Source organism: Apiospora kogelbergensis, assembly GCF_038363985.1.
Source record: "Apiospora kogelbergensis strain CBS 113332 chromosome Unknown utg000005l_segment0_segment0, whole genome shotgun sequence".
Classification (NCBI taxonomy): Eukaryota; Fungi; Ascomycota; class Sordariomycetes; order Amphisphaeriales; family Apiosporaceae; genus Apiospora; species Apiospora kogelbergensis.
The window spans coordinates 4,548,955-4,561,699 of NW_027117422.1; the positions used below are offsets into that span (position 1 = coordinate 4,548,955).

The following is a 12,745-nucleotide window of genomic DNA, read 5'->3' on the forward strand; positions in this document are numbered from 1 at the left end:
GTCGTGTGTGTCCATGACTCCTACTGGCCACCAATTTCAGCTGCTAACGAGTCCCTAAAAGCCCCTCTGCTTTAGGCCTAAGCTCTCTCCGGCCGGGGGGTTTGGTTGGTTGGTGGGGCAGCCAACGGCCAACATGGGTTCCTGTTTTCCTGTTCACATGAAACCGTTGCCCCTCCAGTATCCCTCGTCCCATGATTGGATGGCAAGAAGAGTAAACAACGTAAACAATAACCGCATCCCGACTTGACTTGCATGGCCATATCATGCAATGCAACGACTACATACATACATACAGTCAAATGCATTCTCACTCAACCTGGTCCGCCCCGGCCATCGAGACCCACACTCTACATAGCAGATCGGGCGAGGGCGGGGCGACGTCCACTGCGCTGGGCGGTGCCCTGGTCAAGCCTGGATTATCTAACCCGGACAGGCCAGAAATAGGAATAAGCTAAAGGTGGTTGAAGAAAAAAACTTATTATACAATGTATTATGCTAACGCCAATCAGGACTGTGCTACTGGGCACTATCCATGACTGTAATCTAGAATATTCAAACATCGCCTTGGATTGTGTGAATTGGGCGTTGTTGAGACAGCTTTAGACGGGGGAACCGTTAGAAACCTTCCAGTCCCTCTGGATCTTGATGGTTTTCAACTCCATGTGCTGGTTGTCCGGCCCATCAGAGAAATCAGAGCGACCATCTGCCACAGCAACTGACGCACCGCTAAATTTGGCCTGCCCAATGTTTAGTTGTCTCGTCGAGCCGTCGTCGTCTGGGATCTCCGAGAACCCATTCATCCGAGGAATGGAACGATTCCCGCTGTTGCCTGTAGTATTGCCCCTGGCGTATTTGCTGGTCTCTGCGTTCGTGTTGTTCCGAGAGACCAAGGGGCGAAGAAGCGGAATGCATGCTGCAGTGACCAGCAGGGAGGGTTCCAGCGCACTAAACATGAGTGCGATACCGCCCGAGTACGGGAAGTCGGCCATGTCGATGTGGATAATCTCGGCGAGCCGGACGGCGCTTACAATGCATACTCTGTGTAGTCACCGGTTAGCTGGTGCAGTCGGAGGGCGGAAAGCAAGAGTCAGCCACTTACGCAAGCCCGATCCCAAAAGTCACCATCAACCCAATCTTCTTGTACAGCTGCAAGGACAAGCTGTAGATATAGGGCATGGGGAGGAGCATGACAACCAGGTCAGAGAAGATATTGAGACCTCCGGTTACGGCCCACAACATCTTGACGTCGCCACAGGTTCCCTGGGTTGTAAACTTGTCCCAGTTGAACTCAACCGGCGTGCAGAGGGTGAAGGCGCCGATGAATAGGACCATAGACCACAACACGACGAATACCGCACATCCTTGAGCGAGCAAAACGAAACTCTTGATGGAGAAAATCTTCATGTACAGTGCAAGGATGGAGAGTTTCGTCAACCCGAGACTGAGCGACCAGAAGAGCACGACCGCCGTCACAAGCTGCATGAGAAGGGTGAAGGAACCCGGCCCTCCCATCGCAAGGACCTCAGTCGTGTGGTAACCCATGCCCCCAACCACGGCGCAGGCGACTGCAAGTGCCTGGTAGGCGACTGCGACGACCTGCAGAATTTAAGTTCGTTAGAGAAGGGTCCCTGCAGAGATGCAACGATACCTGGGCGATGAGAGAGAGGGAGCGACTTACACATGCCAGCACGATGAGCCAGTCGCTCAGATCAAGCTTTCGGTCCTTGAGTCTCGACCGTGCCACCATTCGCAGAACAACAGAAGCCGTCGGCAGCAATGAGAAGACGACGGCGCTGGCGATGATGGCCTTCTGGGGCTCCCGCTCGATTGGAAACACGTACACCATGGCGGAAACTATCTGTTTAGAACTCTCTAGTCCAGGTACCCGGTGGCGGTCGTTGGATAGTCGGTGAAGGTTCAGAACTATCTGGTCGAAGTGCGGGTGTGAGTGGCTAGTCGGGACATGCGCACCCCCTTTGTGACAATTGTCCAGTGGGGGGGACTAGCGATTATATTTTAGTTTGCCGGCTCTCTGTTCTCGCAACGGTAATTCGTGCCTGATCCAGTCTATAGAGTTCAAACGATTTCGGGTATACTCCCCTACTATTTCATCTGGAAGCTGGGCGTGCGTGGGTGGGCCTGTTCCTCCCCCTGAGGGTACACGGTTGATGGATCAGATTACATTATACCTCTTTGAGAACTGTAACGCTGTGCCGCCCCCGTAATTGAACGAAAACAAAGGGGATCGGCAGCTCCGTATGTAGCCTTAGAGGGTATGGCATTTATCTTTATCAGAATCGGGCTGCACGCCGAGCTAAACGTCGAGTTGCACGTCACGGTTGCGGTTACGCTCTGTATACTTGCAGCTGCCCACTCGGCCGGCAACTCTGGCACGTCCGTCAGCTCGTGTGGCTGGATAGGAGTAATGGCCAAATCAACGGTTGACCGTATGGCATCACGTGTTGTAACTCGATTCAAATAAGAAGAGATTTTTGTATAATACACTATGCATACCCTCGGCACGGCAGAAGCCATGTAAATACATACATATATCCAGGTACGACCGGGTTTTATACCCTTGAGTAATTCATCCCGCGGTTGTTCCCGACTTGTATAACGAGTCATTGCGCTTGAAGATGGACGTCTGGGCATCTACTTTAGTCTAGAGTCCCTGTTTCTCTGCAGCATCACCGCGATTATGCCCACCCGATATCCGTCCACGCAAGCATTCTTACTCAGACACCATGTCAAACCTGCCACAGATGCTCTTGATCGATCTCGTTGCGTGCATCGAGACCAAACCCTGCGCGCCACCCAGCCGTTGACAGCCGAAACAGCCGCGCCCCCAGCCCCTCCCACCGCGGACGCCCCCGTACCATGGAGCTGGAACCCAATACTGGTAGTACGACGCCTAACACTTTCTCGTTGTGAGCCCCTCCCACCCGCGGACACAGCCGGTCCCAAACACGATGACTATCATTTCCCCGTTGTGGCGCCCCAGCCCCAACCCGGCTGCCCGGGTCATCGAAGAATGGGGCGACAGGCCCTGATTGGCCAGCGACACCCGACGCGAAGCCCGTACATAGTATCACGCCATATCGAATCATGTGTGGGGCGTAGGATGGATAGTGTATTAATATGTACATACATACATATGTATGTATTGTGGTAGAAGCCGCTACACGGACCAGTTCGCCTCGGAGGAACATGGAGGAATATATGTACATACATACATACAGGATCCTCCGGAGAAACCCCACCTTGGCTTCCAGAGTATGTATGCCATGCCATGCCATCCAGACCAACAGGCTTCGAACACCAATAGATCTTCAGGGGGCAATAAATGAAGACGTTTATTAGAAAAGAAAACATAAAGAAAAAGAGGGTTGACTGTGCATTGCCATCCTTATCGCATCTCACCGCCCTCTGGACGGGGAATCCGTTAACGTGTTTTCTGTGCCGTACTTCGACGATGGTTACGGGACAGGTATTGTGATGAGCCGTAATACTTGGCATCCAGGTATAAACCATGCCGTGCTAGGGAGCGAGTCATGGAGTTAAGGTTGGACCCCTGCGTGTAAGTATGCAATTTGGTAACGGGCCCACCGACGTGCCATCCGGGCGGCGACGGGAGCGAGGCCGAATGCTGAAGCAAGGACAAAACAGTCCACCGGAAAGACCCAGTCGTACCAAGAGACACAGCAAGCGGGCTACGAGCCGGGTCCGAAGAGACACAACTGCTAGGGGAGTCTGCCCGGGCTATGCATGCACAAATGGTGTATAACGGGCCCGTGTGATACGACGCCTGACACCCGAAGTGGGAGACGTTTCCTGGCCTGCATTGCAACCACGTAGCTTTCCAGAGATTGGAACTTTTCAGCAGTTCCTGGGTCATCAATGAGCTTTCTCCTCTGTCTTCTTCTTCTCAATGGCCGCAGACAGCGGGGGAGGGCTGTCGTGGTAATTGCGGGACACGTGGGGGGACTCGGTGGTGTACCGGGGATCCTGAACGGGGGCCCTGGAGTGACTAGACGATTTCCCTCCCTTTAACCGGGGTATACACGTATGCGCCGCAGGACTAGTTCCAATCCGCCAGAAGACAAGTAAGCAAGCTCTGGTCCTGGGCCTTTCAAAGGGACACGACTCATCGGGAGCTGCGTAGGTCCACACTGTTTCGGTTGTCTATATATGTAGAGGAGGAAATGGAGAGCCCTTCGGTTCTCAAAACAGTATCAACTCCGGTCGAACATCTCCCAATCTACATAAACATCTGCCGCGCCCCGCCCTGAAGGACAAGAGAAAGAAGACGACGAAGACAAATCACAATGACTTTTGGCGTTACCACACCTGAATTTGCCGAAGGCTGCGCCGTCGTCTTCGGCGGCTCGGGCGGCCTCGGCCGCGCGAGCGCCGGACTGATGGCGGAGCGCGGATCCGACATCGTCGTGACCTACAAGTCGCGGCCCGCCGATGCCGAGTCGCTGGTGGCGGAGCTGCAGAAGATGGGCCGCAAGGCGAGCGCCATGGCCTGCGACGTGACGGACCGCAAGCAGGTCGAGGCCGTGTTCGAGCACGCCGTGGCGACGTACAAGCGTGTGCACACGGTGGTGTCGGCCGGCGGCCTCGTGTTCGGCACCGGCCCGCTGTCCGACTTCAAGGAGGAGGCGTTCAAGGGCGTCATCGAGACCGACGTCTACGGCTTCTACAACATCGCCCAGGTCGGCGCCCCGATCCTGCGCCAGGGCAAGGGCGGCTCCTTCGTCGCCCTCGTCACCAGCGCCGTCAGCCGCACCGTGCCGCACGACGCCCTCTCGGCCACGCCCAAGGCCGCCGTCACCATGATGGTGCGCCAGCTCGCGCACGAGGAGGCGGCTTACGGCATCCGCGCCAACGCCGTGGGACCCGGTGTCATCAACGCCGGTATGGTGCTGCCCATGATGCAGACCCCGACAAAGGCTCTGCTGGAGGCCGCCACCGACGTGACGCCCCTGAAGCGTTGGGGCGAGGCGTCCGAGATCGCCGAGGCGGTTGCGTTCCTGGCCTCATCGAAAGCCTCCTATATCACCGGCCAGGTTCTGATGGTCGACGGCGGCCTGGCTGCTTAAGTCAGACAACACCAGCGCGAGTGACAGCTTTGCGCGAGGCTTGCCGTAACATGAAATCGGTCTAACAAATAAAATTAAATCACTATAATATCTATTCCCGTACGATTATGGTCCTGTAATCTGTGAGCATCCATGCTGTCTTCCTATGCCCACTTGTCGCATCACAGCTGGCGACACTTCGCGTCTCTTTCCGTGACCACTCCAATGTTCATTTAGTCCCTGACAAGTTATCGAGTTGTTTCTGGGTGTAGCCTTTTTGCTGTAGCCAGTTCGATCCCGTAAACGACAGGCAGCCGGAACTCATCTCTCTGTTTCTTGGGTATTTCTTCGCGGTTCCGGATGACTCTTGAAAACTAATTGATGTCGAATAACCTAATAGGGCCGTATATTACTCGAGTTTGTACAGTCAATTGGATTGTCGTCCCTTTTGCTATACCCCTCCCTTCGTTTAATATTTCCCTTTGTACCACTCCCACTCGCCGTTGACCCTTCCCAATCTGCCGTCAGGCTCCAGAGGCTTGGAGGCTTACTAGTATTCTTTTATTCTTTTCTTTTCGGTTCAATGTCAATCCGTCAACACAACAGAAACGAAACCTTCTAAATGTGACTCTTAAAATCGACGCACACAACCAAGAGAGGGCTCAGTATAGATATATCCGGAGAGGTTCGACTCCTATCAGTGCTATTGGTATCATCGTGTCTCGGGCTCCTCCTTCCCAGGAGGCTCAGTAGAAAACTGTAGGGCTAAGCCGAGAGAGAAGGGACTTGGAGATTAATTGGTGATTGGCTTGGGACATTAGTTAGTCACGTGTACGGAAAGATAGAGATATTTTTCTATTAGTATTAAAGACAATTCGAATTTAGTTGTGTGTAGTTCGGCATACTCTCTCAGCTAGGTCCTGTAAGCGGACATAAGTTACCTGCAAAGGAAAGTACGTATATGACGCGACGGAAAACCCCAATGGGAAAGCCAACTAAATTGCTAGTTGTCAAAATTCTTTGAGGGAGTAAAGAGTGATGTTGTCCTTGGCTGTACATAGTTCTGTTCACATAAAAGCGAATGACAGCACAACAAGGGTTAGGAAAACAACCCCTTTAACCGTACCCAGCTGAAGGTGCCACGAAGAACCAGAATTAACTTCTTTCTCCCGTCCCTGGACTGTGTGGACTTTGGGCGCCTTGAAACGTCCGCCTTCTCCGCTCGCAAGGCGCCCTTGGTGATTCAAGCAATACTGAAAGTTCCATTCCCAGCTCAGTCGCGTCTCCGGGACGTCGATGCCGGCCTCTGCCGGGACTTGACACCACGTGTAGCAAGAGCCGTCCTGCTGGGCCGGCTGAGGCGCGCAGCACGCCGCCATGGTGGTCATGTTGGCAGGGTCCCCGTTGCTCTCGATATAGGCGTAATCTACATCTTGGGGCGCCAGAGCGGCCGCCAGGGCGACGGGGCCGCACGCTAGATGGTTCGTGCGAGACATGTCCGACCATCGAGATGCGTTAAGCTTTCGGATCGGAAAGCCACTAAAGGGGGTCCCTCCGGGTTGAAGTGGAAAGTGAAGGTCAGAATCGCGCTAGACCCGGCGACGATTCGCAACTAGTGTCTGCTGGTGTCGACTTTGCCGTTTGTCGTTCTGCGAGTCAGGGGCTAGCCGCCTCTTTTTGAGTCAATTGCGCAGGCCATTGGATGCATTTGTCAACCGAAAGTCCGCTCGATGCCGCGATGCCGGTCTAGACCAGTCGGAGAGGTCAGCGAGTGTTTGATTACGGTACAGCAGCAGGAGCTTACCACAATGACGCAGGCCCAGAATCGCCAAGATGGTATCTCAATCCTCTCTTACAGCGTCGTAACGTCATAATTACCAGATGGGTAATAAGCATAATGCACCATAGATCTTGTTCTAATAGAGAGTGAACTAGTTCAAAGACTGTGCAATGATAGTCCCATACAAAATATTTGCACGATTCTACGAGAAAGAGCCAATAATACAGAATACCAACGCATCTTTGTCAAATATTATGCGTGGTTCAGAATCAAAAGGGTAACTTCTCACAGTTGATGATTGAAAATGTAACTAGTTTGATTGAATTATTTTTATCAGTAGTATTACGTGTCTGGATATATACTTCAGACATCTCATGGGAAAACGAGCATGGGAGCAGCAGGGTATTATTCATATTCGCTTTTTGCCAAACCAACCACCCAGGGAACCATCAAGGCGACCGACATCAAGCTTCGTCGTTCCTTGTCTGCACGATCGACTTCTTGACCGTGATGTTCCACGCCGACCGTTCGGGCTGGTGACGCTGGTGGCGATTCACGCCGAGATCGGCCTGGCTGCTGCCGGACCAGTCGTCGCGCTCGTGGATGGAGCTCGAGGCGGTCGACTTCTTGTCGAAAATGCCCTTCTCCGCGTCCTCCTTGCCGTAGTTGACGACGGTCGTGACGCCCAAGGCGGCGCCGCCGGCGCGGCTGGGCGCGGGGCGCTCGTACAGGTCGAAGGCGCCCGTCTCGTCGTCGCCGTTGCCGCTGCGGGTCCCCATGTTCCGGCTGCCCTTGTTGGTCATGCGGCTCCGGCTGTTGGTCTTGAGGTAGCCCTGCTGGCGCGCCGAAGTGCCCGCACCGGGCGCCGAGGATCCGAGGCCGAAGACGGTGCGGAAAGGGGGCGCAGCGTCGCGAAACCGGCCGTGGTGATGGCGATGCCCGTCTCGACGGTCGACCAGATGGCTACGTCTGAGGTCGAGTAGAGGAAGTCGTCGACATCAGTCAGGGAGTAGAGGTAAGGGAATCGCACAATGGTGGCGCTGGAGGCACTGCATTCGAAAATTACCTTGTTAGCATCTTATCAAACAAGCGAGGAACTGTTTCCTTTCTCAAACACTTACATGACACCAGCAGCCAGCAGAACCATGACCGACAACTTCATCTTCAAGTTCATCTGCAGATTCCAGACCAGCATGATGGGCAGGAGACTGTACGTCCAATCGGTCAGACAGCTGATGGCCGAGTAGGCGTAGAAGCTCTTGGCCACGACGGTGGCGTCCAGGCACATGCCGGCCGGCGGCTCGGGGGTGTAGCGCAGCCAGAAGAGCGCGGTGGGCCGGCACTGGAGCACGAAGAGCAAAAAGAAGAAGAGACTGTAGACTTCGGTCAAGGCGAGAATGGACCAGATGATGATCTTGTGGATCCTTTCCACACAGATGCGGCTCAGGAAGATGGCGATGCTGGCCTTGATAGCCATGTTGGTGAGCACGTACGTCGGCTCGCAGGTCCACCACATCTAAGTAAGACGGCGGCAAAGTCAGTACGAAACGGCCCATGTACTCAAGGGGGTATGATCATGGCTATTGTTCCGTAATAGCAAATGCGTACCTGCATGGCCTTGCTGAAGTTCTCGGTAGGGATGTCGGAAAAGTGGTGACCAGTACCATATGAGACACCGGTGATCTCGTACGCAGAGAAGACAAGGAAGAGAATCTTCAGGCATTGCGCCGTTAGCATTCGAACCCTTGATCGAGGATACGGACGAGGAAGTTGGCCACGGAACACATACCTGCGCAACCACAGCAAGCCAATCGTCGAGCCCAAAGGCCTTGGTAACAAAGCCACGGCAGTATACTCGGAGTAGGGTGGCGATGGAGGACAGGACCACAAAGGCCCACGCATTGGCCGCAATCTGCGGCCCCCGGGTTTCGACCATGGCGATTATGGGGGTTGGCTGAGAGAGGCTGAAGCTGGCGGAGCGAGCGATTCCAAGTTGGAAAGGTTGTCGGGACTGGCACGAAACGGAGGAAACGACATGGAAAATGGTCACACACTGGGGCACACAACGTCTTATATCGAAAGACCAACGAAAACCCTGTGCAGCACGCCCATAGCTTTGCTCGGGTAACACGACCCTACGCCTCTAGCCTGCACCAACTATTGTCTGCTCCAACTGGTAGCTGGGTGAGAGCTGTATTAGTGCCTGGGCTAGCCCAGCAGCGCCCCGGTGTTATGGGTGGTCCTGGGCTTCCTTTCCCCTTGCGCACGCAGCCGGGATATCTGTAGCTCGGGGGGCGGAGCCTCCATATCGACGCTCCCATTGGCGTTGCGTTCGAAGGATGCGAAACGAGGCGAACTGGCTGACTCAAAAGGCCAGGGGATGCGGCACTGGTAGCGTCTGCGCTTGGACGGGCTAGACGTCGTTAGCTTCCGGGCCGGCTCCGGGGGTCGTTGCTGCGTCGAGCCCCTTCCGCGACGATCTCTAGTTTCTCTTTCAGCTCCCGACTCCATTGCGGCGTCCAATCCCACGTCAGGCCACTTTTCCCCTGTTGATCGGCAGATGCATTTGACAGCGAACTGGCAGGTCGCAGGTCGCTTAGAAACCAATTGCATGCGCTTGTCGTTGTCCATTCCCGCTCTCCCCCCCTTTTTGTCGCTATTTGATTCTAGTTTTCGTGCCCACCCAACGACGACCTCAGACCTCTTGCAGGATCCGACTGCTTGGTTCCGCATCGGATCTTTACTTCCCTCCCTTCCAGGCCTGCACCCATCTCCGGATCTCCTGCCAAGATCGATCCGAAACCCCCGGCTACCACTCTTCTTCCTCCCCTTCCCCAAGATCTCCCTCTGGGATTCGACGTGCGGCTCGTTTCACCCATCAATGCACCTCCACATCTGCCAGTTCAGTTTCCGTCCCACTCTGGACTACTTGTTGCCGATGTCACCATAATGTTGTCCGGCCCTTCTTTGCATCGTACGATTTGATATGTTCGGCGTGCAGTCTGGTATGCCCTACTATGTGGCTACCATATCGATGACATTAGGGTTGGCGGCAGGCAAAGGGCACACAGCGACAGTGCAGATACCGTACTGGACAGCCGAAATTTGGCGTAGCAAGTACGGCTGATCTGGCGCGACGCTAATACTCGAGCCTTGAGCAGGAACAGTCTAGTGGTTCCACCTTCGAGTATGCAGGCGCTCGGAAGAGCGAGTCAGGAATATCGCGAAATCTCGAGCCGCTGCGGCCGTCGGACTTGTATCTCGAATGGGCGACCGTGAATGTCAAAGTCTCCCGCGTCTCCATCACTATATAGTCCCCCTTACTCCCCTATATGTGTTGTATAGCCATGGTTTCATTTAGGACTCTGATAGATCAGTCCAATATAACTCATGCGTTACTATTTGGATAGCCCCCATTAGCCTCCTGTCTGGCTTAGCGCAAATGTCATTTGCCGCGCAATGTCGTTGGCCTAGAAAGCTCTGACGACAGAACAAGGGCCGACTTTGCTTCTTAGATTGCGGCTAACCAGTGACTGAAAACGTCGCGTGCTTACCACCCACGTGGAAAATGAGCAGCAGCGCGCGGTATTGTTTTGTTAGTACCGAGAACAGCACGGCATACAGCCAACCGACTTTTCACCTTCTGCGCCCTAGTGGAAATTGCTAACGAATGTCACGAACAGGCCCTTTCTGACCACCCTAACGAGCGTCTCGACGTTTCACCACATCGAAAGCAATGGTGTCCTGCAATCCTGATGTCGCAAAGACGAATCGAAAAGCATTGGCACATTGTACCATTTCGCATTGAATGCTACTGAGCTTAATATCTGGTTCGTATTCGCAGTGATCGTCATCTGCCGAAACATCGTTTGACAGGCCAGCCAGGCCTTCGGAGGGGCTGATTGACTGGGAATACCTTGGTAGCCAAATTGCCCTGTTATTAAGGCTGCTAGAGACAGCATAGCACGACACCCTATACACAGAAGGGTTTAGTGAGGTGGATAATGCCATGCTGCATGCCCAGGGAAAGAGGGGTAGAACGCAGAGACCTTTCTGTGACACTGGCCAAGCAGGCGAGCGTACTAGACTGAGGCATCCATGTCGGGGGCGACGAGAAACGCGAAGGCGTGGGTAACAGGCGAGTTCAAAGGCGATGCGTGTCTACTGGCGCTACTGGCGTGACAAATGTCCAGAAAAACATCCCTCAAAGACCGAATGTTTACTCATCGAAAGCTGACTAGCGAGGAACCAATGAATAACTAAACCGCGAAGAGGAGCGTCCAGCGGCGCTATACCTTTTCCGAATTATCTATTCGCTCTTCATCGGCTTCCCGCCTTCCTGGTGTTGTCAAGCTATCGGAAGAGCATTCCCGTTGGTTGCTCACTTATACTCAACTTGGCCTTTATAGCCCCCCTAGCATCGTCCAGCATTGATGAGTCCCTGCGCTCGGACTTATGGCTACCCGGTTACTAGCACTTTTTAGTGTACCAGAAATCGCATGTTCCTATACACTAATCGATGGCTTGTTCTGGGTAGGGTGGGTGACTCTGGAGTGAACACACTAGTCTAATAGTGCCAATTTATTGTCTGCGGCAACTATCTCTACGTATATTCAGTCACTTGCCGGTTTTCCATTCACTAGCTAGTGATTTCTAGCGCATTCGGGTTCAACGCTACTAGAGGGAAAGAACTACTGGCACAAGTTGATACTATACTCATTGTGTCTGTCTTCCTTTTTTGCGTTAGCCTCTATTCCGATTTATCCCAAGCATTATATCTAAGTTATGGTGAGTGCGCCTGATAAACTGATCATGTTTTAGTCGCGGCCGTGACGAAGAAAAGGACAGCCAGAACCCAGCCAAGGTAATATGGGCTGTGAAGATACCCTTCCGGACCCCCTGAGAGCAACAGTCACTATAGCGATAATAACACCCATGATCCCCTACGGCAGTCAACATCCCTTGACACCAGCACAAGCCATATGGGCTCCATAAGAATGATTAGTCTGTTGTCAACCGAGATGTGGCGCAGAGAGGATCTGCGTACCGACCTTGATGGTGGGTAGGGGCTGAAGGCGGGCGATTCCCGACAACCCACCGAGGACGGTATCTTAATTCCAATGGCCCAGATGGTTATATGGGTAGAAACAGTCCTTCCAGTAGCCCCGGTTGCTTCCCGTCGGGAGTATCTCTCTCGCTAAACATTGGGATCGTCAAACTAAGTGTAATGGTAACTGCATGTGTCGTATAAAGTACGGTAACCATGTCAACCCACCCCTGGGCACAGAACATGTCGTGTGTTTTGGGTTTATTCAGGGAGAAGGCTGGTTTCGTTCAAGCTGTCACAGGGATATATTGCTAGTAGTCCCAGCTCGTCAAATCTAGGACTTGGTCGATTCAGAACTGGCGTTGTCGAGAAGTTCCCTCGACTAGTGGCTTGGGCCTCCGGAACAAGCATCCCGATGAACCAGCCACGTTGGGACACCCTACCCTGATCCATTTAATTTCCAACTAGGTAAAGCGGTGACAATCTGGATGGAAGACATTATGTAAGCTTCTTTACTATTATATACCAACTCATATTCGTATTAATGTTAACCCTTCTATTGCCTCCAGCTGAATAGTGCCAATCCCATGGAAGACACATTTTGACTTCCATCCTTTCTTGCGTGAGATGAGCGCATGCATGCCTCAATCGCCAAGGAACGGCACGAACAGGCTCTTAGGCAAGGACCTGGGCGGCACTTGAGCGAGGTTGCTGACTGAGGCGACGTTGACACCGCCCGTGTCGGTAAAGCGAACACACAAATCTAAGCAAGCTGCTACCGACGGTGTAATGGCTTCTGGCACCGAAGTCTGCGTACATTCTTGAGTTGTGGTA

The 12,745-nt window shown here is 53.5% G+C and overlaps 5 protein-coding genes across 5 annotated transcripts; 1 reads left to right on the forward strand and 4 right to left on the reverse strand.

Moving 5' to 3' along the window:
• Positions 1-599: 599 nt before the first annotated feature.
• PG998_008100 (satratoxin biosynthesis SC1 cluster protein 4) lies at positions 600-1,846 on the reverse strand (the record flags this gene model as incomplete). The annotated part of the gene is made up of 3 exons (XM_066874916.1): positions 600-1,038; positions 1,100-1,596; positions 1,679-1,846. 3 exons carry the CDS (start codon positions 1,844-1,846, stop codon positions 600-602), a joined length of 1,104 nt encoding a protein of 367 aa, XP_066730861.1.
• A 2,479-nt stretch (positions 1,847-4,325) lies between these two features.
• PG998_008101 (Versicolorin reductase 1) lies at positions 4,326-5,105 on the forward strand (the record flags this gene model as incomplete). Its single annotated transcript, XM_066874917.1, has 1 exon — positions 4,326-5,105. The coding sequence occupies one exon, from the start codon at positions 4,326-4,328 to the stop codon at positions 5,103-5,105; it is 780 nt and encodes a 259-aa protein (XP_066730862.1).
• A 1,046-nt stretch (positions 5,106-6,151) lies between these two features.
• On the reverse strand, positions 6,152-6,580 carry PG998_008102 (uncharacterized protein; the record flags this gene model as incomplete). Its single annotated transcript, XM_066874918.1, has 1 exon — positions 6,152-6,580. The coding sequence occupies one exon, from the start codon at positions 6,578-6,580 to the stop codon at positions 6,152-6,154; it is 429 nt and encodes a 142-aa protein (XP_066730863.1).
• A 748-nt stretch (positions 6,581-7,328) lies between these two features.
• PG998_008103 (uncharacterized protein) lies at positions 7,329-8,800 on the reverse strand (the record flags this gene model as incomplete). The annotated part of the gene is made up of 5 exons (XM_066874919.1): positions 7,329-7,697; positions 7,724-7,913; positions 7,986-8,380; positions 8,473-8,577; positions 8,654-8,800. 5 exons carry the CDS (start codon positions 8,798-8,800, stop codon positions 7,329-7,331), a joined length of 1,206 nt encoding a protein of 401 aa, XP_066730864.1.
• A 272-nt stretch (positions 8,801-9,072) lies between these two features.
• On the reverse strand, positions 9,073-9,375 carry PG998_008104 (uncharacterized protein; the record flags this gene model as incomplete). The annotated part of the gene is made up of 1 exon (XM_066874920.1): positions 9,073-9,375. The coding sequence occupies one exon, from the start codon at positions 9,373-9,375 to the stop codon at positions 9,073-9,075; it is 303 nt and encodes a 100-aa protein (XP_066730865.1).
• Positions 9,376-12,745: the final 3,370 nt, after the last annotated feature.